Source organism: Schistocerca nitens, chromosome 8, assembly GCF_023898315.1.
Source record: "Schistocerca nitens isolate TAMUIC-IGC-003100 chromosome 8, iqSchNite1.1, whole genome shotgun sequence".
Taxonomy (NCBI): domain Eukaryota; kingdom Metazoa; phylum Arthropoda; class Insecta; order Orthoptera; family Acrididae; genus Schistocerca; species Schistocerca nitens.
In genome coordinates, this window is record NC_064621.1 from 555,827,116 (window position 1) to 555,851,455 (window position 24,340).

At 42.0% G+C, this 24,340-nt stretch overlaps 1 protein-coding gene across 2 annotated transcripts in view; it reads left to right on the plus strand.

Moving 5' to 3' along the window:
* Window positions 1–18,944, plus strand: part of LOC126198738 (uncharacterized) — a 110,629-nt gene extending 91,685 nt beyond the window's left edge. For both annotated transcript variants that reach the window (XM_049935276.1, XM_049935275.1), the window contains exon 8: window positions 16,456–18,944. In XM_049935276.1, coding sequence (XP_049791233.1) covers window positions 16,456–18,588 — 2,133 coding nt within the window. In that variant the 3' untranslated portion in view covers window positions 18,589–18,944. The remainder of the gene's footprint in view (window positions 1–16,455) is intronic.
* The last annotated feature ends 5,396 nt before the right edge of the window (window positions 18,945–24,340 follow it).

Here is a 24,340-nt window from a genome sequence, read left to right on the forward strand (position 1 = left end):
TTTACCGTCCATCACTACGAACTGTGACCTCTCTGAGAGGAAATCACGAATCCAGTCACACAACTGACATGATACTCCATATGCACGCAATTTGATTAATAGTCACTTGTGAGGAACGGTATCAAAAGCCTTCTGGAAATCTAGGAATATGGAATCGGTCTGAGATCCCTTGTCGACAGCACCCATTACTTCATGGGAATAAAGAGCTAGCTGTTTTGCTCAAGAACGATATTTTCTGAATCCGTGTTGGTTATATATCAATAAGGCATTTTCTTCATGGTGATTCGTGATGTTAGAGTACAGTATATGCTCCAAAATGCTACTGCAAACTGAGGTCAGTGATATGGGTCTGTAATTCAATGGGTTACTCCTATTTCCTTTCTTGAATGTTGGTATGACCTGTGCTACCTTCCAGTCTTCAGGAACAGACATTTCGTCAAGTGAGCGGTTGTATATGATTGCTAAGAAAGGCATTATTGTGTCTGCATACTCTGAAAGGAACATGATTGGTATAACATTTCGACTGGAAGACTTGCCTTTCTTAAGTGATTTGTTTCACAACACCTAAGATATCTACCCCCTCCCCTCATGAACCATAGACCTTGCCATTGGTGGGGAGGCTTGCGTGCCTGAGCGATACAGATAGCCGTACCATAGGTGCAACCACAACGGAGGGGTATCTGTTGAGAGGCCAGACAAACGTGTGGTTCCTGAAGAGGGGCAGCAGCCTTTTCAGTAGTTGCAGGGGCAACAGTCTGGTTGATTGACTGATCTGGCGTTGTAACACTAACCAAAACGGCCTTGCTGTGCTGGTACTGCGAACGGCTGAAAGCAAGGGGAAACTACAGCCGTAATTTTTCCCGAGTGCATGCAGCTTTACGCTATGATTAAATGATGGCTTCCTCATGGGTAAAATATTCTGGAGGTAAAATAGTCCCCCATTCGGATCTCCGGCGGGGACTACTTAGGAGGACGTTGTTATCAGGAGAAACAAAACTGGCATTCTACGTATCGGAGCATCGAATGTCAGAGCCCTTAATCGCCAAGGTCGGTTAGAAAATTTAAAAAGGGAAATGGATAGGTTAAAGTTAGATATAGTGGGCATTAGTGAAGTTCGGTGGCAGGAGGAACAAGACTGTTGGTCAGATGAATACAGGGTTATATATACAAAATCAAATAGGAGTAATGCAGGAGTAGGTTTAATAATGAAAAGGAAAATAGGAATGCGGGTAAGCTACTACAAACAGCATAGTGAACGCATTATTGTGGCCAAGATAGATACGAAGCCCACACCTACCACAGTAGTACAAGTTTATATGCCAACTAGCTCCGCAGATGACGAAGAGATTGATGAAATGTATTATGAGATAAAAGAAATTATTCAGATATTGAAGGGAGACGAAAATTTAATAGTCACGGGTCACTGGAATTTGATAGTAGTAAAAGGAAGACAAGGAAACATAGTAGGTGAATGTGGAATAGGAGTAAGGAATGAAAGAGGAGGCAGCCTGGTAGAATTTTGCACAGAGCATAATTTAATTATAGCTAACATTTAGTTCAAGAATCATAACAGAAGGTTGTATACATGGAAGAAGCCTGGACATACTGGAAGGTCTCAGATAGATTATATAATGGTAAGACAGAGATTCAGGAACCAGGTTTTAAATTGTCAGACATTTCCAGGGGCAGATGTGGACTCTGACCACAATCTATTGGTTATGAACTGTAGATTAAAACTGAAGAATCTGCAAAAAGCAGGATTTGAGGAGATGGAACCTGGATAAACTGAAAGAACCATAGGTTGTAGAGAGCTTCAGGGAGAGCATTAGGGAACGATTGACAAGAATAGGGGAAAGAAATACAGTAGAAGGAGAATGGTTAGCTTTGAGAGATGAAATAATGAAGGCAGCAGAGGATCAAGTAGGTAAAAAGACGATGTCTAGTAGAAATCCTTTTGTAACAGAAGAAATATTGAATTTAACCGCTTACTGCATGATTTTTTTTTTATTTTTCTGAAAAAAATGTTACATGTTATGTTCGATGTTCTGATTTCATAAAAAATGCTTAAAAAATTCTAAATCTTATGTAGGGGCGGTTATTTTAGAATTAAAGGTTTGTGCCATATATGGGACAGCATGCAGTAACGACTAATACCATGTGATACCAGTTTTGGGATTGATGACGCACAATGTGGAAAATATACAATAAGATATGTACATGAACTAGCAGAACTGTATTTATATAAAACAATTACACTTTCTGTTCACTACAATACACATATTTTGAGAAAATAACACAAATTCTGTTTCCATTTTTCTCTATTCATTATGAAACTTGATGAAGCAATTTCTCTCCTTATTCAAGCACAATGTCGCACTGCATTTCATACACGTGATATAGGATTTTCCCTTGCATTCTGGATACTTGTAACGACCACAGTTTTCCAGCCAGATAGGCAAGTGATCTATCCCATTCAGTCGCACCTGACGCTGTGGAAGATCTGCTGTAGGGCCTCTCTTCTTCTTGCAGTCAAGCTGTTTTTGTATTTCATTGCTTGGCCTACCACATTTCTTGGATAACGATTTCCCAGTTTTACAGAAGGCCTCTGCAACTGCGTTCTTGAAATCAACAAGGGGCATGTAGTCCATATTTCGTCTTCTCCATAACAGCCAGCTGTTCACACAAGCCAAGTCAACTAGATGAAATAATATCTTCAAGTACCATTTCTTTGATCTGATTTGAATTCTGTAATATCCTAGCATAGAATCTAATAGATCGACACCCCCCATATAGTCATTGTAGATCATCACAGAGCATGGATAAGGTACCATTTTGTATTTTTTTTCCTTCCTGAAAAGCCTCTTGATCTCACCTTCTGGTTTGCATCCAACGTAAGTTGACAAAGTGTTGACTACTTTATTATCAAACCAGGAGACTACTGACAGTTGCACACCGTCTACTGTTGCTATCTTTTCCTCCCTGCTGCCTCGACCATTGTTCTTCATTGCTGCCTCCTTAGGTAAAATGCAACCACATACTCAATTGGACCGGACTGTCCCTAGTGATTGTATACCTTCCTTGTGCAAATACACTTCCAAGGGTACACTAGTGAACCAGTTATCAAAAAATAACTTGTGATTCACATGTCGTGGGACTGTTTGTGTAAGATGCACAACAACATTGCTGCTAGCTCCTAGATCCATAACACCAGGTATTATGATACTACTCTGAGCTCCATCAAAAATTTCATAATCATAGCTGAAGTCTGACACTCCACTGAGGACAAAAGCTTTGAAGCCCCATTTATGTGGTTTACTGGGGTTGTATTGATTTAGTGAAGATCTGCATTTTGTTGGAATAATCTGTTCATCCACAGCTAAGAATTCCTCTCTTGGTACTCGCAACAGTCTTTCACGCAGTTGGTCTAGCATTGGGCGAATTTTGAAAAGTTTGTCATGGTTGGGTTCACCAGCGGGAACTAGATTACTGTTATCACAGAAGTGTATGAAACGCTTTATTTCTTCCCATCAATTGCAACTAATTATGTCACCCACAGCAGGGTGGCCAAGATACGTACACCAATAATGTCTTGTTGCTGGGAGTTGAATGACTGACATAAACAAGGTAGTACCAATAAATTGTTCAATTTCTCCAGCACTAACATTTACACATTTATTGGGTCGGCACTGTATCGAATACAGATTGGATTGTTCGACTGTGTACTGCACTATGTCTTCAGTGAAGAAATACTGGAAATATTCCACTGGAGTGTCAAGTTCCAATACTTCCTGAGGAAGAGCAGTATTTCCGGCGAATTTCGTCTCAACATCCCCTCTAATCAAATGTCCTGGTTTCCAATGTATGTAGGTTTCCCCACCTTAGTTGAAGGTTTTGAATCTTGTAGCATTGCTGTCATCCTGTTTGCAAGAGGAATGCTTTCAAGGTCACAATCATCAGTAGACCAAATCTCACTGTTGTCTTTTGTTTCTGACTCTCTTTCTGATATCACAGTACTTTTATTTTTTGAATTATAACTCTTAGGCCTAATATCATCATCACTGTCTGATTCCGGACAGAAAACAAGATGTCCATTTTGCAATTTTTTTTTTCCGTGGACAATGTTTCGTCATCTGACATATCAGAATCCTCACTAGCATTTCCGTCCTCTATAACTCTTATTGCGGCCAAAGAGCCATAAAACTTTCTTATGTTCATTGCAGTAACAGAGCTGAAAAGAAAGAAAATGAACTGCTATATGCTAGTAGGAAAGGTTAGGTTATGTTCAATTTTTACTCTATGCTTTCAAGGCTGCATGTTGTGCCATATCTGTCACAGACCTATTTTTCAATATTATATGTATTCTAATGAACAAATATATAAACTTACCTCTTTATAACTGTCCACAGATGTCTTTTTCCCTCTGAAAATAATATAAACCCTGAAATCAATCGTTTACTGTACCTGATGCAACTGTTTGTGTGACCAAACTTGGATGTAAACAGCTAGCAACACAGAGCAAAGATTCATAACACGTAATTCCTTACTCTCCCAACAGATGGCATACACTACTTGCATAGCTGCTCTTGACTGTGTGGCATATCTGTCCCAACATGCAGTTTGGAAATATATTCTCAGATATGAGACTGACAAAGAGAAAAGTGGTATGTGCCATATCTGGCACAGTATGCGGTAAGGGGTTAATTGATGAAAGGAGAAAATGTAAAAATGCAGTGAATGAAGCAGGCAAAAAGGAATACAAATGTCTCAAAAATGAGATCGACAGGAAGTGCAAAATGGCTAAGCAGGGATGGCTAAAGGACAAATGTAAGGATGTAGAGTTGCACATCACTAGGGGTAAGATAGATACTGCCTACAGGAAAATTAAAGAGACCTTTGGAGAAAAGAGAACCACTTGTATGAATATCAAGAGCTCAGATGGAAACCCAGTTCTAAGCAAAGAAGGGAAAGCAGAAAGGTGGAAGGAGTATATAGAGGGTCTATACAAGGGCACTGTTATTATGGACAATATTATACAAATGGAAGAGAATGTAGATGAAGATGAAATTGGAGATGTGATACTGCGTGAAGAGTTTGACAGAGCACTAAAAGACCCAAGTTGAAACAAGGCCCCGTGAGTAGACAACATTCCATTAAAACTACTGATAGCCTTGGGAGAGCCAGCCCTGACAAAACTGTACTATCTGGTGAGCAAGATGTATGAGACAGGCGAAATACCGTCAGACTTCTAGAAGAATATAGTAATTCCAATTCATCTTAGAAGAAAGATTAAGGAAAGGCAAACCTACATTTCTAGCATTTGTAGACTTAGAGAAAGCTTTTGACAATGTTGACTGGAATACTCTCTTTCAAATTCTAACGGTGGCAGGGGTAAAATACAGGGAGCGAAAGGCTATTTACAATTTGTACAGAAACCAGATGGCAGTTATATGAGTCGAGGGGCATGAAAGGGAAGCAGTGGTTGGGAAGGGAGTGAGACAGGGTTGTAGCCTCTCCCCGATGTTATTCAATCTGTATGTTGAGCAAGCAGTGAAGGAAACAAAAGAAAAATTCGGTGTAGGTATTAAAATCCATGGAGAAGAAATAAAAACTTTGAGGTTCGCCGATGACATTGTAATTCTGTCATAAACAGCAAAGGAACTGGAAGAGAAGCTGAACGGAATGGACAGTGTCTTGAAATGAGGATATAAGATGAACATCATCAAAAGCAAAACGAGGATAATGGAATGTAGTCGAATTAAATCGGGTGATGCTGAGGGAATTAGATTAGGAAATGAGACGCTTAAAGTAGTAAATGAGTTTTGCTATTTGGGGAGCAAAATAACAGATGACGGTCGAAGTAGAGAGGATATAAAATGTAGACTGGCAATGGCAAGGAAAGCGTTTCTGAAGAAGAGAAATTTGTTAACATCGAGTATAGATTTAAGTGTCAGGAAGTCGTTTCTGAAAGTATTTTTATGGAGTGTAGCCATGTATAGAAGTGAAATGTGGACAATAATTAGTTTAGACAAGCAGAAAATAGAATATTTCGAAATGTGGTGCTACAGAAGAATGCTGAAGATTAGATGGGTAGATCCCATAACTAATGAGGAGGTATTGGATAGAATTGGACAGCAGAGAAATTTGTGGCACAACTTGACTAGAAGAAGGGATTGGTTGGTAGAGCATATTCTGAGGCATCAAGGGATCACCAATTTAGTATTGGAGGGCAGCATGGAGGGTAAAAATCATAGAGGGAGACCAAGAGATGAATACACTAAACAGATTCAGAAGGATGTAGGTTGCAGTAGGTACTGGGAGATGAAGAAGCTTGCACAGGATAGAGTAGCATGGAGAGAGCTGCATCAAACCAGTCTCTGTACTTAAGACCACAACAACAACAACAAGATATCTATTTTTATGTCACTCATGCCAACAGCTGTTCTGGTTTTGAATTCTGGAGTATTTATTTCGTCTTCTTTCGTGAAGGAATTTTGGAAATCTGTATTTAGTAGCTCCACTTTAGTGGCACCATCATCGGTAACATTTCCATCACTGTCGCGCAGTGACAGTATTGACTGTTTATTTGCCACTGGTGTACTTTACATATGACCAGAATCTCTTTGGGTTTTCTACCATATTTTGAGACAATGTTTCATTGTGGAAACTATTAAAAGCATCTCGCATTGACGTCTGCACTAAATTTCGAGCTTCTGTGAAACGTAGCCAGTATTGGGGATTTTGCGTTCTTCTTAATTTGGCATGCTTTTTTCGTTGCTCCCGCAGCAGTGTTCTGATCTGTTTTGTGTACCATGGTGGATCAGTCCCATCTTTTATTAACTTATGCGGTATGAATCTATGTATTGCTGTCGATTCTGTATCTTTGAATTTGAGCCATATCTGGACTACACTTACATAATTAGCTTGGAAGGAATGGAGGCTAGGAAGGAATGGAGACACTCTTAGGAAAGCATCAAGCGAATTTTTATCTGCTGTTTTAAATATATATATTTTGCGTTTATTTTTAGCGGTTTTGGTCGATATGGTTTTGAGCCTCGCTACAATGACCTTGTGTTCACTAATCCCTGTATCCGTCATGACGCTCTCTATTAGATCAGGATTATTTGTGGCTGAGAGGTCAAGTGTGTTTTTGCAGTCATTTACCATTCGTGTGGGCTCAAAGTAATTCTCAGAGAAAGCATTTAGTACAATTTCAGAAGATGTTTTCTGTCTACCATAGACTTTGAGCATGTATTTTTGCCAACAAATCGAGGGTAGATTGAAGTTCCACCAATTATAACTGTATGAGTGGGGTGGGGTACTTATTTGTAATGAGATTAAAGTTTTCTTTGAACCATTCAGCTATTTTATCATCTGAGTTGGGGGGTCGGTAGAAGGAGCCAAATACTATTTTGGTACAGCTGTTGAGTATAACCTCTACCCATAGTAATTCGCAGGAACTTTCTATGCAACTTCACTATAAGATAAACTACTACCAACAGATACAAACACACCACCACCTACTTTATTTAATCTGCCCTTTCTGAACATGGTTTGCGCCTCTGTAAAAATTTCGGCAGAATTTATCTCCGGCTTTAGCCAGCTTTCTGTTCCTATAACGATTTCAGCTTCAATGCTTTTCCAACACAGCTACGACGATTTACAACTGGTAATACCGACTGTTACTTGGTTGACTCTCGTTGTTTCTTTGCCCTGTACCCTTTCAGACTGGAGGCCTTTTTGATCTTTCCCGAGACTGTCTAACCTAAAAAACCGCCCAGTTCACACCACACAGCCCCTGCTACCCGTGTTGCCCCTTCCTGTGTGTAGTGGACACCTGAACTATTTAGCGGAACCTGAAACCCCACCACCCTATGGTGCAAGTCGAGAAATCTGCAGCCTACATGGTCACAGAACCGTCTGAGCCTCTGATTCAGACCCTCCACTCTGCTCTGTACCAAAGGTCCGCAATCGGTCCTGTCGACGATGCTGCAGATGGTGAGCTCCGCCTTCATCTCGCTAGCAAGACTGGCAGTCTTTACCAACTCAGATAGCCACTGGAAACCAGAGAGAATCTCTTCCGATCCATAGCGACACATGTCATTAGTGCCGACATGAGCCACCACCTGCAGTTTGCTGCACCCTGTACCCTTCATGGCATTTGGAAGGACCCTGTCCACATCTTGGATGACTCCCCCCCGGTATGCACACAGAGTGCATATTGGATTTCTTCCTGTCCTTAGCTGCCATATCCCTAATGGGCTCCATCACCTGCCTAACATTGGAGCTCCCAATGACAAGCAATCCCACCCTCTGCACGTGTCCGGACATATCAGGAAGACCGACCACTGCCGCAGCAGGCGAGGCAGCCCTTGCTGGCTCAGAAGTACTTTCAGCAGTGGGCAGTACCTCAAACCTGTTACGGCGACCGCGAGAGCCGCGGTCTGTCGGCCCCCAGGTCGCCCGGTCTCTTTCTGTTCCTGATCTTGCTGCAGCTGGCTCCTTTATGCCACACAGCCCTCCTCGATCTCAGCCTGAAAAGAAGAAGAAACATAAGTCCCGGGACAAAGAGCCTCTGGTGTCACCGGAGGTCCCTTCCCCGACTTCACAACTGGATTCTGACCTGTCGTTTATGGATGTCGCCCCCTCCTTGTCTGTGACGGGTGGGGACCCGGCAGTATGACTGGATTTAGCGTGTTCAGCCCTCATTTAAACCATCGTTCTGTGGTTCTCCAATGGAATTGTAATGGCTACTATCGACACCTTCCGGAATTGAAATCCCTTCTTTCGTCCTACTCTGCAGCTTGTGTGGTTCTCCAGGAATCTCATTTTACTGATGCTCACTCACCGACCCTCCGTGGGTTCCGTGTTTTCTGTCGAAATTGGGTCGGACCCTTGCGGGCTTCTGGTGGCGTTTGTACGTTGGTCCGTACCGACATTGCTTGCACGTGGATTCCTCTCCAAACTACATTGGAAGCGGTTGCTGTTAGGGTCCACTTAGACTCTGCAGTCACCGTTTGCAATCTTTATCTCCCTCCTGACAGGGCTCTTACACCTGCTGCCTTAACCACCCTTCTTCAGCAACTTCCTCCTCCCTTCCTCCTCCTTGGGGATTTTAATGCTCATCATCCTTTGTGGGGCAGTGCCTTTCCATCTAGACGAGGTCTTCTTATAGACCAATTTATTGCAGACAACGACCTGTGCCTTCTTAATGATGGCTCCCCTACTCATTTCAGTGCTGGTCATGGTACCTTTTCTGCCATTGATCTTTCTCTTTCTTCTCCCTCTCTCCTCCCTTCATTACACTGGTCGCCACACGACGACCTTTGTGATAGTGACCATTTCCCGTTGATTATCACGCTCCCTTCGCGCTCCCCGATGGACAGGTTACCTCGTTGGTCTTTCCACCGCGCCGATTGGCCTCTATACACTGCACAGGTCGAGTTTTCTCCCTCTTTGTCGGGTTGTATTGATGACGTCCTCCGTGACGTGTCTGACGCGATTGTTCGCGCTGCTAACGTTGCTGTCCCGCGCTCATCTGGACTATTTCGTCACCGGCAAGTTCCGTGGTGGAGTCCGGCCATTGCCATTGCCATCCGTGATCGCCGTCGAGCTTTGCAACACTTCAAGAGGCACCCATCCGTAGCCAGCCTTACTACTTTTAAACGCCTTCGCGCTAAAGCCCGTTATTTAATCAAACGGAGCAAGCGGATATGTTGGGAACGATTCGTTTCTTCCCTTGGTTCCACTGTCCCTCTGTCACGGGTATGGGCTACACTTCGTTCTCTCCAAGGTTGCCATCGGCAGTCCACCCTACCCGGCCTTCACCTCCCAGATGGCATTTGTACGGACCCATTAGTTATCGCCGAACATCTTGCGACCCATTTTGCAGTGGCATCGGCGTCAGCTTCCTATCCCGCTGCTTTCCTTCATCAAAAACAGCAGGCTGAAGCTCTCACCTTATGTTTCACCACTTGTGAGTCAGAATCTTATAACGAACCTTTTACTGAATGGGAATTTCTTTCTGCTCTATCTTCCTCTCATGATACGGCCCCTGGCCCTGATTCCATTCATAACCAACTGCTTCAACATCTCAGTGCTCCACAACGGCAACATCTTCTTCGGGTGTTTAACCGTATCTGGCTCCAGGGTGACTTCCCTTCTCATTGGAGGGATAGCATTGTGGTTCCTGTCCTTAAGCCTGGTAAGAACCCCCTGTCTGTTGACAGCTATCGGCCAATTAGTTTGACCAATGTTGTTTGTAAGTTACTTGAACGGATGGTAGCCCGTCGGCTCACTTGGGTCCTCGAATCTCGGGATCTATTGTCCCCTTACCAGTGTGGCTTTCGAGAGGGACGATCTCCAATCGATCATTTACTTCGCTTGGAATCCGCAGTTCGGCAGGCTTTTTCCCAGCGCCGCCATTTGGTTGCAGTGTTTTTTGACCTTCGCAAGGCCTATGACACGGCCTGGCGCTATCACATCTTACTAACCCTTCATCAGTGGGGTCTTCGGGGCCCACTCCCGAATTTTATCCGCCAGTTCCTGATCCATCGGTCATTCAGAGTTCGAGTTGGTACTGCTTTTAGTTCTCCACGGACCCAGGAGACGGGCATCCCACAGGGTTCTGTCTTGAGTGTCCTTCTTTTCCTCATTGCTATCAATGGACTTGTGGCCTCTGTCGGTCCCTTGGTCGCCCCTGCCCTGTATGTGGATGATTTCTGCATTTGGGTTAGTTCCTCCTCGATGGCATCTGCAGAACGGCAGCTCCAGGTGGCTATACGGCGTGCCTCTGCATGGACCCTCTCACACGGGTTTCAATTCTCTCCTTTAAAATCGCGGGTGGTCCACTTCTGTCGCCGTACTACGGTCCACCCTGATCCAGAGCTCTATCTCGCTGCACAACGATTGCCTGTGGTTTCACAGTTTCGTTTCCTGGGTCTTCTTTTCGACAACAAGCTCACTTGGTTGCCCCATATCAGACTCCTGAAGGTAGGATGTTTCCGTAAACTCAATGTCCTTCGCTTCCTTGCCCACTCCTCTTGGGGTGCGGACCGTTCCCTCCTCCTCCGTCTTTATCGTGCTCTAGTTCTGTCTCGTTTGGACTATGGTTGTCAAGTTTATGGTTCAGCTGCTCCTTCCACACTGCACGTGCTGGATCCAGTCCACCATCGTGGTATCCGTTTGGCCACCGGTGCCTTCCCTACTAGCCCTGTTGATAGTCTCCTGGTTGAAGCTGGGATCCCACCCCTTTCTGTTCGGCAGTCCCAGCTTCTGGTGTCTTATGCCCTCACTATCCGTTCTTCTCCCTCTCATCCTTCCTATTCTATCCTGTTCCCAGACCATGGACGTCGCCCACCCGACTCCCGCCCTCGGGCGGGTTTACCGGTTGGGCTGCGCCTTGCGTCTCTTTACCGTGATTTTCAGCTTCCTTCTTTGTCCTGTCTTCCTCGCTCCCTCCCCTCCACCCCTCCTTGGTTAGTTCCTCGGCCTCGAATTCGGATGGATCTCCGCCGCGGTCCGAAAGATTCCATCCCCCCGGTGGTGTTTCGTTCCTTTTTCCGCAAAATTTTATGGGAGTTTCGGGATGCTGTTGTTTTTTATACTGATGGCTCTAAATCTGTTGATCATGTTGGGTATGCCTTCACGTCCTCTGTTGGAACGGAAAATCATCTGCTGCCACCTACATGTGGGGTGTTTACTGCGGAATTGATGGCAATTTCCCGGGCCCTTACCTTTATTAAACAATCCCAACACAACCGCGTTTTGTTATGTACGGACTCGATGAGTGGCCTTCTTGCTATTGACCGGTGTTTTTCGCGCCATCCCTTGGTCTCTGCCATCCATGACCATCTCGCTGATATTCACCGTGCTGCTTGTTCCATTGACTTCCTATGGGTCCCTGGCCATGTGGGTATCCCGGGAAATGAGCTCGCTGATCGTTTGGCTGGGGGAGCAGTTACTTACCCCCCGTTTCCTGTAACCCCTCCTGCAGCGGATTTACGGCTTCACATCAAATCCCACTTCGCGCAGTCATGGGCCAATTCTTGGGAGGCTACTCCACTGTCTAATAAACTTCGTGCAATTAAGGTGACACCAGGCCCATGGCGTTCTTCCTTTCGCCTCTCCCGAAAGGACTCGACCACACTGTGTCGTCTCCGCATTGGTCATACCAGGCTGACCCATGGTTTTCTTTTGCGTGATGAGCCACCCCCGCTATGTGGTTGTGGAGCCTTCCAGTCAGTGGCCCACATTTTGGTTGAATGCCCCCTTCTTTTGGCTCTGCGTACTAAGTACAGACTCCCCCACACTTTACCTTTGATGTTGGCTGACGATTCCCGGATGGTCTCTCTGGTTCTCGGTTTCCTCCGGGAGAGTGGTTTTTATTCTCAGTTTTAAGGTTTTTAATCTCTCTGGTGTTGGGGCAGGGCGGTGAGTGTTTGGGTGTCTCCCACTGTAGGCAGTGTTTAGAGATTCCCGATTCACCTCCCTGACCGGAATCCTCTTTCCTTCCCCTTTTACTCTTTTTTACCCTTTTTTCAGGCTTGGTTAGTCTTTTTATTCCCATACGTATTTTCTGCATTTTAGCAGTTATACCTTTTAAGTCACAGGTGGTCTTGCCTATGCTGCTTCAGCATAGTGTTGGGTTCGTTCTCTTGCCGACTTCCCTCATTTGTTTTTACCAATGACAATGTGACTGCCCTTTTACGTTTTTCCCTTTTTCCGTTTTATTGTTCTGACTTTTCTGAGATGTCCCGTTAGCAGAATGGAGTATATTTGAAACAAGGGACTGATGACCTCGCTGTTTGGTCCCTTAAACCTCAAACAACCAACCAACCATCAAACCTGTTACTCTCGCCTCTGCTGCTTCAGAGGTGGGATATTTCCTACCTCTATCATAGCGTTGGGTTAGCTCTCATGCTGACTTACCTCATTTTGTTTTTACCATTGACAACATGACTGCCCTTTTACATTTTTTAGCCTTTTCCCTTTTATCGTTCTGACTTTTCTGAGATGTCACACTATCGAAATGGACCACATTTGAAACAAGGGACTGATGACCTTGCTGTTTGGTCCCTTCATCCCCATCCAACCAACCAACCAAACAAACCTGTTACAGAGGCGTAAGGGTGCAGCCTTGCGGCCAGCACCAACTTTTGCCTTCCGCCCAGGGATTTGCGACCCCGCCACGGTTCGCCAATCACCATCAGGCAAGTATCGACCAGCAGGGACGTCCGAATCCAAAGGCGCAGTGGCATCGTAGATCCCAGGTGATGCTACAGGTTCCAGAGGTGCCAAGGCACTCACCTCGAGTGTCCCAAGGTCACCGCGGCCCAGGGCAACAGCCTGGAGCCTGTCAACCACGGCCATTACAGCTTCCAGCTGTTTACGGACGGTGGCCAATTTCCCCTGAATCTGTCCACAACAGGCACAGTCCCTATCCATCCCTAACAATTTTTTTTTCCTCTCTTTTATCTCACAAGCCGTTCAACGCGAATTTACATTATACGGGTACTAAAATGCGATGCTACAACTCTCGAATAATTTAATACGCCTGAAATTTGTGAATTAAACTATGCAAGTACCAAAAGCACGCAAATAAATTAAGAATTAGACAATGAAACAAATAAGTGAGCTAAGAGTATGACTTGCTACTGGCTGCTGCTTATCCAGCGGCAGCAGGGAGCTCACTGGCTGTGACCAACCGACACATTACTCATAATTTAAACTAAGTTTGTCTTTCATCATTGAAGTCATTAACATTTTTTAAGTTTTTTGAAACTGAACCATAAACTTTTTTGGAACGCACTTCACCATTATCTGTCCAATAGAAAACTGATCACCCATTTTATTGCAATACAATGTCCTCCAGATTTATTTACTATTAAATTTTAAAATTACTTTAGCTTATTAAAAATTACACTCACGACAAAAGCACATAAAATATTCTACACTCTCAATGAAGGGTGTACATCCACTCTAATGTACCCAGCAAGTGTAGTGGGGGTACACAGTTCATGTACAGCCTTGTCAGTGACTACTGGGCACCTGTGCAGACTTGGTACTCAGTCCACTGAGCTCCTGTGCCCACTTGTCTTGAGGACTGAACTCGTGCAGCCTTCCCAACAGTAGAGAAATTTTATATGTTTATTATTTTACTTTCATCATTTTGAATTAGTAATAATGTGCTACTTAATTGAGAAGAAACATAGATGTAAATGGGGAATTTTTTGAACGTAGTACTGAAGCTATGCAAAAAATCAAATTTTTGTATTCAGTCCCACTAGAGATACCCAGCCCCAAACTTAACAAAAAATAAAGATTTTAAAATTTCAAAAATTAAAAAAAGGAAACATTTGTCAGTGTTCTTGCTCTACATAAGGCTAGCAGTTTGATATACAAAAAACACACACACATGATAAATCACTCCTTGGTTTTTATTTTTGGGTCTAAAAAGTGGATTTTCTAAATTTTCAATACCAAACTTTGGAGGTCATTTGACTGATTATTTTTGAATTTACAAGGTATACAACTTTGCTTCTGCCGTTTGCCGATAGATGGCAACAACGGTAAGTAGCGATTGAAACAAACAGATCGCAGACATCAGGCAGTTAGCTTTGACCTCGGTCAACATAACCTCATTCAAACATTAGTCGATTTGTGTCTGCATCATAAAGTTGTTCTTGATTGAAAATGTCAGTTTACAAGCCTAATTCTTGTCATTTGTGGGAGGTGGTACTGTTTTGCTTCAATAGGAAGAAAACAGCGGCTGAGTCTCATCGAATGCTCTCAAGTACATATGGTAAGGACACTATTAGTGAAAGAACGTGTCATGAGTGGTTTAAACGCTTGAAGAACGGTGATTTTAATGTTGTAGGCTGGCATAGTTGTGGAAGCTAGAATGTTTTCGAAGATGCAGAATTGGAGACATTGCTGAGTGAAGTCTCACGTCAAACTCAAGAAGAATTGGCATGATTAGTGTGAGTGATACAGCAAGTCATTTCAAAATGTCTCGAGGCTATGGGCTTGATTCAGAAAGAAGGAACTTGGGTCCCGTGTGAGCTGAAACCATTAATATGGGAAGTCCTATCCCACCCGCCGTATTCTCCAGACATTACTCCCTCTGACAATCACTTGTTTAAATAAATGGCGCAGGGCCTGGCTGACCAACACTTCCAATCTCATAAAGAAGTCACAAATTGGCTCGATTCGTGTATCGCTTCAAAAGATGAACAATTTTTTCGACGCCGGATTCGTACACGGCCTGAAAGATGGGAGAAAGTAGTGGCCAGCGATGGAAAATACTTTGAATGATACATGTGTAACCAATTTGTTTCATTAAAGCCTCAAATGTTGGGGGAAAAAATGGCAGAAGCAAAGTTGTACACCTTGTAGGATATTTTGGGTAATAAACAGTGTTGTAGAGGAGACTTCTCTAAAACAGTCATGTAAATTGCAATGTTGTAACTTAACCAGTGCAAAGGTATTCAAATTAACTCTAATGTCTCCAAATTGAAAAACTGTCGTGCACTTACAAATAAAAATGTCTGCCATTCAGTGATGGTGCAAGATTTTTTAAAAACTGTTTTGAACTTCTCAATTATAGGGTAATCATACATAAAAAACCAAAATATTTATGTCACAGAAAATACTAGTTGGTGATTCTTCATCATTTAAATATTCAATTATCTGCTTACTGAAGTGAAAATTGGTAGAGATGCTTGATTGAGAATTTGAAGTTCAGTGTTTTACTGAGAACCTTAAAATTTTTCAGAGTACTAGAGGAAATTCATCTGGTGGATTATGTAGACCATCCAGTCTGTTATTTTGTAGCCTTGACATGGTTCTATCACTTACACCTGAATGTGTGAAGTAGTTCCAATTTTTCAGTCTCAAAAAGTTTTCGACGGAGGATCTTTCATATATTGGGGAAGAGAATGTGTGGTGCACAAGAAGCAATGTCTCCCTTATAAGTGCTGTTGACATCAATGTTCTTGGTTACTCACTTTTCTCGATTAAAAAAAGTTAATATAAAATGCAAAATAACATTGGAACAATAAATTGGAGAGCAATGCAATAAAACTGCAGATTCTAGTTAGTGCTCATTCTACACCACTTACATATGAGCCAAAATCATTGTGCTGAATGGGGATTACACATCAGACTGAAGCTGTCAGATGAACATGTATAATATTGAAAATAATTTGTAACAGAGATCTGCTCATTAATACTGACACCATTAATAGTGACTTATAAGTTATTGTAAATTGTGCATTGTGCAGTTTGTTAAAAATTGCTTACATGGATGTCAATATTACATCAGATTCTGAAGTATTTCTGCTACCTCTCAAGTTTTATGTAAAATTTGAAAGTGTATTGCGAAAATGTGCTTCATTGTTTGAAACTAATGTTACTTTAATAGATTTTTAAAAATTAATTCCTGTTGCTGTTCCACAGGTATGCAATGCAACATTCAAAAGTAACGGAGCATTACAAGGTCACATACAAGCTAATTTGCATTCGGATCCAGCTAAGAAGAATTATGAATGCCCCATATGTCACAAGCCATTTGTGCGTAACATCAATCTGAAGGCACATCTCCGCACTGCCCATGGTGATGTTGCGAGGAAAGCAGATAAGGAGGAACCTGAACACGAGGTGCGGCCTGGACGTAATGAGGTGACTGACAGCAACTGTATGGTCACGGTGCAGCAAAGTAAAGCAGGGACAGTAGTATTGGCTCCAGCAGTGACTGTTTTGGCTTCAGGCCCCGCAGGACCAGTTCAGACACTGGTGCCATCATCTGAAGCAGAAGCTTTGAGCAATGTTGCCAGTGGAATCGCTGCTTCTTTAGGACTTTCTACAGGTGCCCTTAACGGTGACCAGACAGTCATTGTACTTGATGACAATCGAGAATACATTCTGGGATCAGCAGGTGATACAGAGGTTCAAGACTATGTTGAAGAACAGATGGTGCATGCTGACACTCAGGAGTATATAGTGCCTGAAATTATGTCTGGGGAGGAAGTGCACCCATATGAAGGCACGGTTGTTACTACAGCTGGGGGCACCTCTTTCTCTACAATAGTCCAGAGACCAACGTTAAATCAAGCAATTGTTCCACCACCAATACAGGTTTCAGAGGGAGGTAACGCTGAGGGTATCGGTGTTGTTATATCGGATCACGATTATGCAAATGAGGTTGCCTTAAGAGGCATGACCGGTGAAGGTATGATGTTCATAATCACACAGCCTGGACCCAATGGGAACACCATTCTTCAGACAGGACATATTGCGACACCACAGCAACATACTGAAGTGTATACCCATCAGCTAACACAGCACCTGCAACATCAGTTTGTGCAGCAGCAACAGTTTCGAGAACAAAAGACACAAAAATTGGACCAGCTATGTTTGCAGCAGCAGCAGCAGCAACAACAACAACAACAACAACGACAACAACAGCCACAACGACAACAAACAGCACAGCAGCAGGTAACCCAAGAGAAGATACTGCAAACAGTGCAGCAACAGAAACAAGATCAGCATAAACATATAGAACAGCAGTTGCCTTCTGCGCAACAGCTGCAAAATAAAGACCAGCAGTTGCAGCCACAACACCAACCACACCTACCTCCATTGCGGCAGCAACAGACCCCGCATCAACAGCAGCAGCTGCAGCCCCAGCAGCAACCATCTGAACTGCAAGTGCAAGTTCAAGCACAGCCACAACACCACCAGGATGTACTGTGCCGGCAGCAAAGGCAGGAAGACCTGAAGCCTCAAGAACAGCATCTGCAGCACCACCAGAACTGCCAAGTGGAAACTCTACAGCATCAGCAGCAGTTGCTTCAAGAACAGTTGCTTCAAGAGCAAAGGCAAGAACAGTCAGTACAAAGGAAGCAGCCCTTGCATGACAACACAGAAATTCATCAAGAACTGATAAGTAGTGCCTATTTAGTACAACAAAATAATATTGGTCAAGAAATTACTAATATAATAGCAAGTGGCAGTGTACAGGCAAAGGTTGTTGAAGGAACCAGTGAAGGTATTGTAGTGAGTCGAACAAATACAATAATATCACAAGATGCTCGGTGTGTGAGACATAAGCCACAAGATACGGATGGAGGAATTAGACCTGTGACTGTCAGAGCAGAGCAGGCATCTGTTGTGCAGTCTATTATGGACAATGTTGGGATTAGTCAGGGTGAGGCGGCAGGACATTCGGTCAGTGAGAGAGTGAAAGTGGAAAGTGTATCGCTAGAAGCAGATATCGCAACTACCGTAGCTCAGCAGGTGCCTGTATTTGATACTGCTTGTACAAGTAATGCTATGGTTCAGCCTGAGGGGCAAGGTTCTGAACAAGAACTTGTAATGGCAGAAATGCAAAACATTGTTCCTGATGGAGCTGGTGATAGTTATTCAGCTCACAGGCATATCCAAATGCCTGATGTAAGTGAGGCAAGAAGGATGGCATCAGATCTCGTAAAGGACTGGGATGAATTTGATGAGGATTCATGTGACTTTGTTGGAAGTCAGTTGGCTCAGAAAAACAAAGATACAGAAAACAGTGACTCCTGTGTGTCATGACCTCATTACTTTGAAGGTGTATTAAGAACTGTAGCTAATCTGAGTGACTGTTACTAGCTTGTTACACATATTTAAAGACTGCATTGAACTCTTTTAAAATAAACTGTTGCACATGTCTGCTTAAATTTTACAATTGTTTGTATGCCAGCTTTATGGAATATTTTTTTCTCAAATTCTTTAGAAATCTGTTTGTCTCCTTTATATATGTCATCTTCAGTTGAATTACCATTACAAATTTTAAATGAGAATGCAATACATATTTTAATTGTGAGATATTTTGTACATAGATTTATGTTATGTATGTGTGTATATCATGTTAACTATGTAATCAGAAAATATAGAAGTGTTGAAATGTGGCTTTAGTATCTCAGAAAATTGTATTAAAATTTTTCCTTGTAAATACAAATATTAAAAGCATTTGCTAATAAGGATAACAATAGATACAACAGGATGCCAAAATAAAATTTTAAAAAACTTGTTGATATTGTTAGCTTAGAATACTTTTGCATTTGGTGTCCCTTATCATGTCAGCAGTGTTGCTGTGTGTTAATTATTTGTCACTGTATTTAAGAAAATGACACACATAAAATATACGGGAAGTACTGTGAATGCCTGAATACTTCCAGACTGTGACTTTACTCCATAGTAGAATATAAATGCAAATAAGTATGTGAGCCAGATAAAGATTCGGTTTCACTTTTTGGAGGAACAACGTTTGTATTTGAATACCTAATGTAGCATACAGTTTTGATCTGCTACATTGTTTCATCTGAATATATAGTTTACACGGAGAGGGATGACAAACATATTGTTCAGGTACTCTTGTCCTTTTTTATGTTATTGTAGAAGTCTCCATTTTTCTTATAAGCCGTAATCTATATTATTCAGGAGTGTTAAGTTACATTTAGAACTATACAAAGAAAACTTCAGTCATATTTAATGTTTCATTATATTTTCCGTACCATGTCGGTCTTTGTGCCTTCACTATTTACACTTTGTGGTAGCAATTTAATTTACCAATTGAGCATCAAAAATGGAAAGAATTAGTTCCAGATGCCTGTAATACCTTCAGAAAGAAGAGTGCTTGTGATTAGTGAGAAATGTTAAATCCAGTACCATAATCTTAAAAAGCTGGCTCGCCACATAAATAAGTTTAACCTTTCACAAGACATTTGTTCATTCTTTAGCTGAATGCCACAGGATTGGTAGTTCATCTCCATTGTTCTCAGTTATTCCTTACAGTGATTGTTTTCTTAATCTAATCTGCTTGTAACAGTTTGTTTCTTGTGTTATCGTCAACAATAGGGTTTTGCTTCTTTTTGTACTAAAATAGTGACATTGATGATCGCTGCAAAATTTTCACTACATGTTGATGCAGAAGACTTACTTAATTTTTCCATTGGATTGGTATGAATTTTAAATGTCAAATATTTGCCTTATGAACAAAAACAAAGCACTGCATTGTTAAAAAATTGTATAATGTGTGCATATATGCAGTTCCATTCCACACCCACAGAGAGAGTTCCCATTTGTTTCTATAATGGCTACTTCAGAAGTCCACAGGCACAGAATGACAAGGTATGCATATTGTAGGAGGGGAGAAGTATCACATGTTAGAATATTCTCCTGCCCTGTTCTGCATTCTTTTTAGAGTAAGAATGTGTATGTATGGCAAAGAAATATCTGGAATTATTCAGAAATAGAACCATAAAAGGCTAATTGGATTTATTTAGCTAATACAAATTTTCAGTAAAATGGACTTAATTACAAATGGGTGTGTTTATTCCAAAAGAGCTAACATCTATGCAACTGTTTGTAAACAGGTAGTACATTGTGGAACAGTTAATGAATTTTTACACACATGCTGATACTGTACTGTATGTCATTGTTCATGTGTGGCATTTATAAAAAGCACTGCTGTTTTACAGGACAAAACAGTAAATTTACAGATAATCAGAAAGAAATCCTAAGTAAAGGAAATTATATCTGTGAAATGCAGAATTTCCTCACCAAAGCATAATGAACATTTGGAAGATCTAAAACATTCAAAGATGCACTGACAACAGCCACTTCTGAATATCACATTATTGAAGGTTTTCTTTCGGGGAATTTGGGGCAACAACACCTTCAGAGGAATATAAAACAAGAAAGGATGATTATAGTTTAATGTCCCATTGATGACAGACTGCAACCTCAGACTGGACTGAGGAGAGGAAAGATATTGATCATGCTTTCTTTTTTATTATTATTATTAGAGGGATAGTCCTGCCATTTGCCGTATCTGGTGCAGGAAAACCATGGAACACCTAAGTCTGCACAGGATTTATAAGGAGCCATTTTATTGTTTACCAGAGTGCAAGTTTGTCTGTAGAAGAAAATTGAAGGCCTGTGTTTTGTAATACAACATTTTCTGTTTCAGGGAGGTGGAATTTTAATGGTATGCCAGTTTGTTGGTTTGTGTTCTACAACAGACATGCAGTGTTTAAAAAGGACACTGATTCAGGATACACAGTCATGTTATCTGTACAACTTTTCTGAACTGTAATTTTTTTCTCTTATGCGAGTCTTTATACAGTACTAGCTTTTCCTGGCCGTACAATGCTGCAGTTCATTCTGGCTAAATGGAAAAGAAAGAAAACAGAAAGCACATGTTTATAATATGGGTGGGAAATTGGATATAAATCCTAATCTCCCTCTCCCCCTTTCCTGGTCTCTCCCATCTCCTCCTCCCCTCACTTTGTCTCTCTCTCTCCTCCTCCTCCTCCTCTTCTCTGTCCATCGTCTCCTGCCTCGTCTCTCCCCCTCCCCCTCCCCCTCTCTCTCTTCCTTCCCCTCCCCTCCCCACCCTTCCTTCTCCCTCTCTCCTCCTCTCCCCCTCCCTTTCCCATTCCCCCCTCTCTCTGTGGATACTCTGCAATTCACACTTAAGAGCCTGGCAGAGGGTTCCTAAAACCACATCCACAATAATTGTCAAGTATTCCACTCTCAAACAGCATGCGGAAAAATTGAGTACTGATATCTTTCTGTGTGAGCTCTGATTTCTCTTATTTTTTATCATGATGATCATTTCTCCCTGTGTAGGTTGGTGTCAAAAAAATATTTTTGCATTCAGGGGAGAAAGTTGGTGGTTGAAACTTCGTGAGAAAATCCCGCCACAATGGAATACCTTTGTTTTAATTATGTCTACTGAAAATCCTGTCTCATGTCTGTGACACTTTCCCCTATTTCTTGATAATACAAAACGTGCTATCCTTCTTTGAACTTTCTCGATGTACTCCATCAACCCTATCTGGTAAGGATCCCACACCACGCAGCATTACTCCAAAAGAGGATTGAGAAGCTCTAGTTTAAGCGTCTCTTTAGTTGCATCTTCTAAGTGTTCTAACAATAAAACACTGTCTTTGGTTCACCTTCCCCATAACGTTTTCTACATGTTCTTTCCAATTTAACTTGTTCGTAATTTTAATTCATAGGTATTTAATTGAATTTAGCCTTTAGATTTCAAACAATGGAAAATCCAGGATGGAATATAACAATATTAGAGAAGTGAAGTTGCTACTCACCATATAGCAGAGATGCTGAGTCGTGATAGGCACAACAAAAAGTTTCACACAATTATATCTTTTGGCCATTAAGACCTTTGTCAGCAATACACACACACACACACACACACACACACACACACACATTTGCACCTTTCACACGTCTGCAGTCTCAGACAACTAAAAACACTCTGCAAGCAGCAGCACCAGTGCATGATGGGAGTGGTGACTGGGTGAGGGTAAGGAGGAGGCTGGGGCAGGGAGGGGGAAGGATAGTATGGTGAAGGCGGTGGACAGTGAAGTGTTGCAGTTCAGACGGAGGGCAGGAGAGGTTGGGGGGGGGGGGGGAGGGGGTAAGTTGCAGAAAGGAGAGAAATTAAAAGACTGGATGTGGCGGTGAAATGACAGCTATGTAGTGCTGGAATGAGAACGGAGGGGGGCTGGATGGGTGAGGACACTGGCTAACGAAGGTTGAGGCCAGGAGGGTCTCAACCTTCGTTAGTCACTGTCCTCACCCATCCAGCCCCCTTTCCTGTTCCCATTCCAGCACTACACAGCTGTCATTTCACTGCCACATCCAGTCTTTTAATTTCTCTCCTTTCTGCAACTTACCCCCCTCCCTCCAACCTTCTCTCCTGCCCTCCGTCTAAACTGCAACACTTCACTGTCCACTGCCTTCACCATACTATCCTTCCCCCTCCCTGCCCCAGCCTCCTCCTTACCCTCACCCAGTCACCACTCCCATCATGCACTGGTGCTGCTGCTCGCAGTATGGTTTCAGTTGTCTGAGACTGCAGACGTGTGCAAGTTGTGTGTGTGTGTGTGTGTGTGTGTGTGTGTGTGTGTGTGTGTGTTGCTGGCAAAGGCCTTAAGTGCCCAATTGTGTGAATCTTTTTGTTGTGCCTGTCACGACTCAGCAGCTCCGCTATACGGTGAGTAGCAACTTTCCTTCTCTAGTATTGTAGTGTTTTAGATTTGATTGATTTATTGTTTAAACCTAAATTTAATAGATTCCTTTTAGCTTTCATGTGGATGATCTCAAACTTTGTATTATATTTAGGGTCAGTTGCCTTTTTTTGCACCGTACAAACATCTTTTCTAAATTGTTTTGCAATTTTTGTTGATCTTCTGATTACTTTATGCGGTCAGTGATAGCATCATCTGCAAACAACCTAAGACTGCTGTTCAGATATGTATTCTGTGTATGTCCAAATGTTCATTAGTGTATTGTGCAAAAAAAAAAAAAAATTATATAGATGTCTCCATATTTATTACATATATGTTTATATATTATATTTGGCACTCTAATTGGTATATAAAAAGTGCATATTTGAGTGCAATGCTGTATCAAAATTTTAAAGCTCAATAATTGCTGAAGAACTGTTGGGGATTTACAATTTGATACAAAGAAACATTTACATTTTTACTTATATAGACTGGCTCACAATATTTCTCTGTTTACTACCATTCCCTTACTCATAAACTATTTTCCAGTCTCACTTTGTGTTCCATCTCCTCTTTCCTAATTTTTCTGACCCCATTCTTTCCAATGTATCTGCCGCACAATTTCTTCGTAGGCAGTGTCCTCCTTTTGTTTATCTTCTGTAATATTAGCATATTTTCGTATAGCCTTAAAAAATAGACTATTTCACTCTGTCAAATATTTTTCAAAAGTCAGCGCAGACGTGTTTCTTTATTATTCTGTATACATTTATGTCCTGTCTCATCAGTAATGCAGTTTTATCTCTCCCTTTTTCTCCTTTGTCTTCAAGAACAATGTGGTTCTCTTCAATAAAGCCTTATATTTTTGCTTATTTTCTCATGTTTTCAGCACTAATTGACAGTTGTTGAAAAGAGCATTAGGACAATTCATTTAATAGTTCCAGAAGACATAGACCATATAATAAAAACAATACATAGATAATTGCAGTCTGGTGCAATAAGCATTCTACAAACAGATGTTACTTAATAACACACATTGTAAATGCCTTGTGACTAATATTTAGTGATCTCACAGGCTTCAAGAGTAGCTGCCATCAGTTCTCTTAGGGAGTGTGTGCTTCAACACTGCTCGCATAGTTTGCCGTTCTCCGCATTAGCACCGTGTGGTGTCACAGAAAAATCCCCACTTCTTCAAGTTGGTCTTACACCTGCTGACTTCAAATCATAATCTCTTGAGCATTTCCCACATTGACCTACTTTCTTCATGA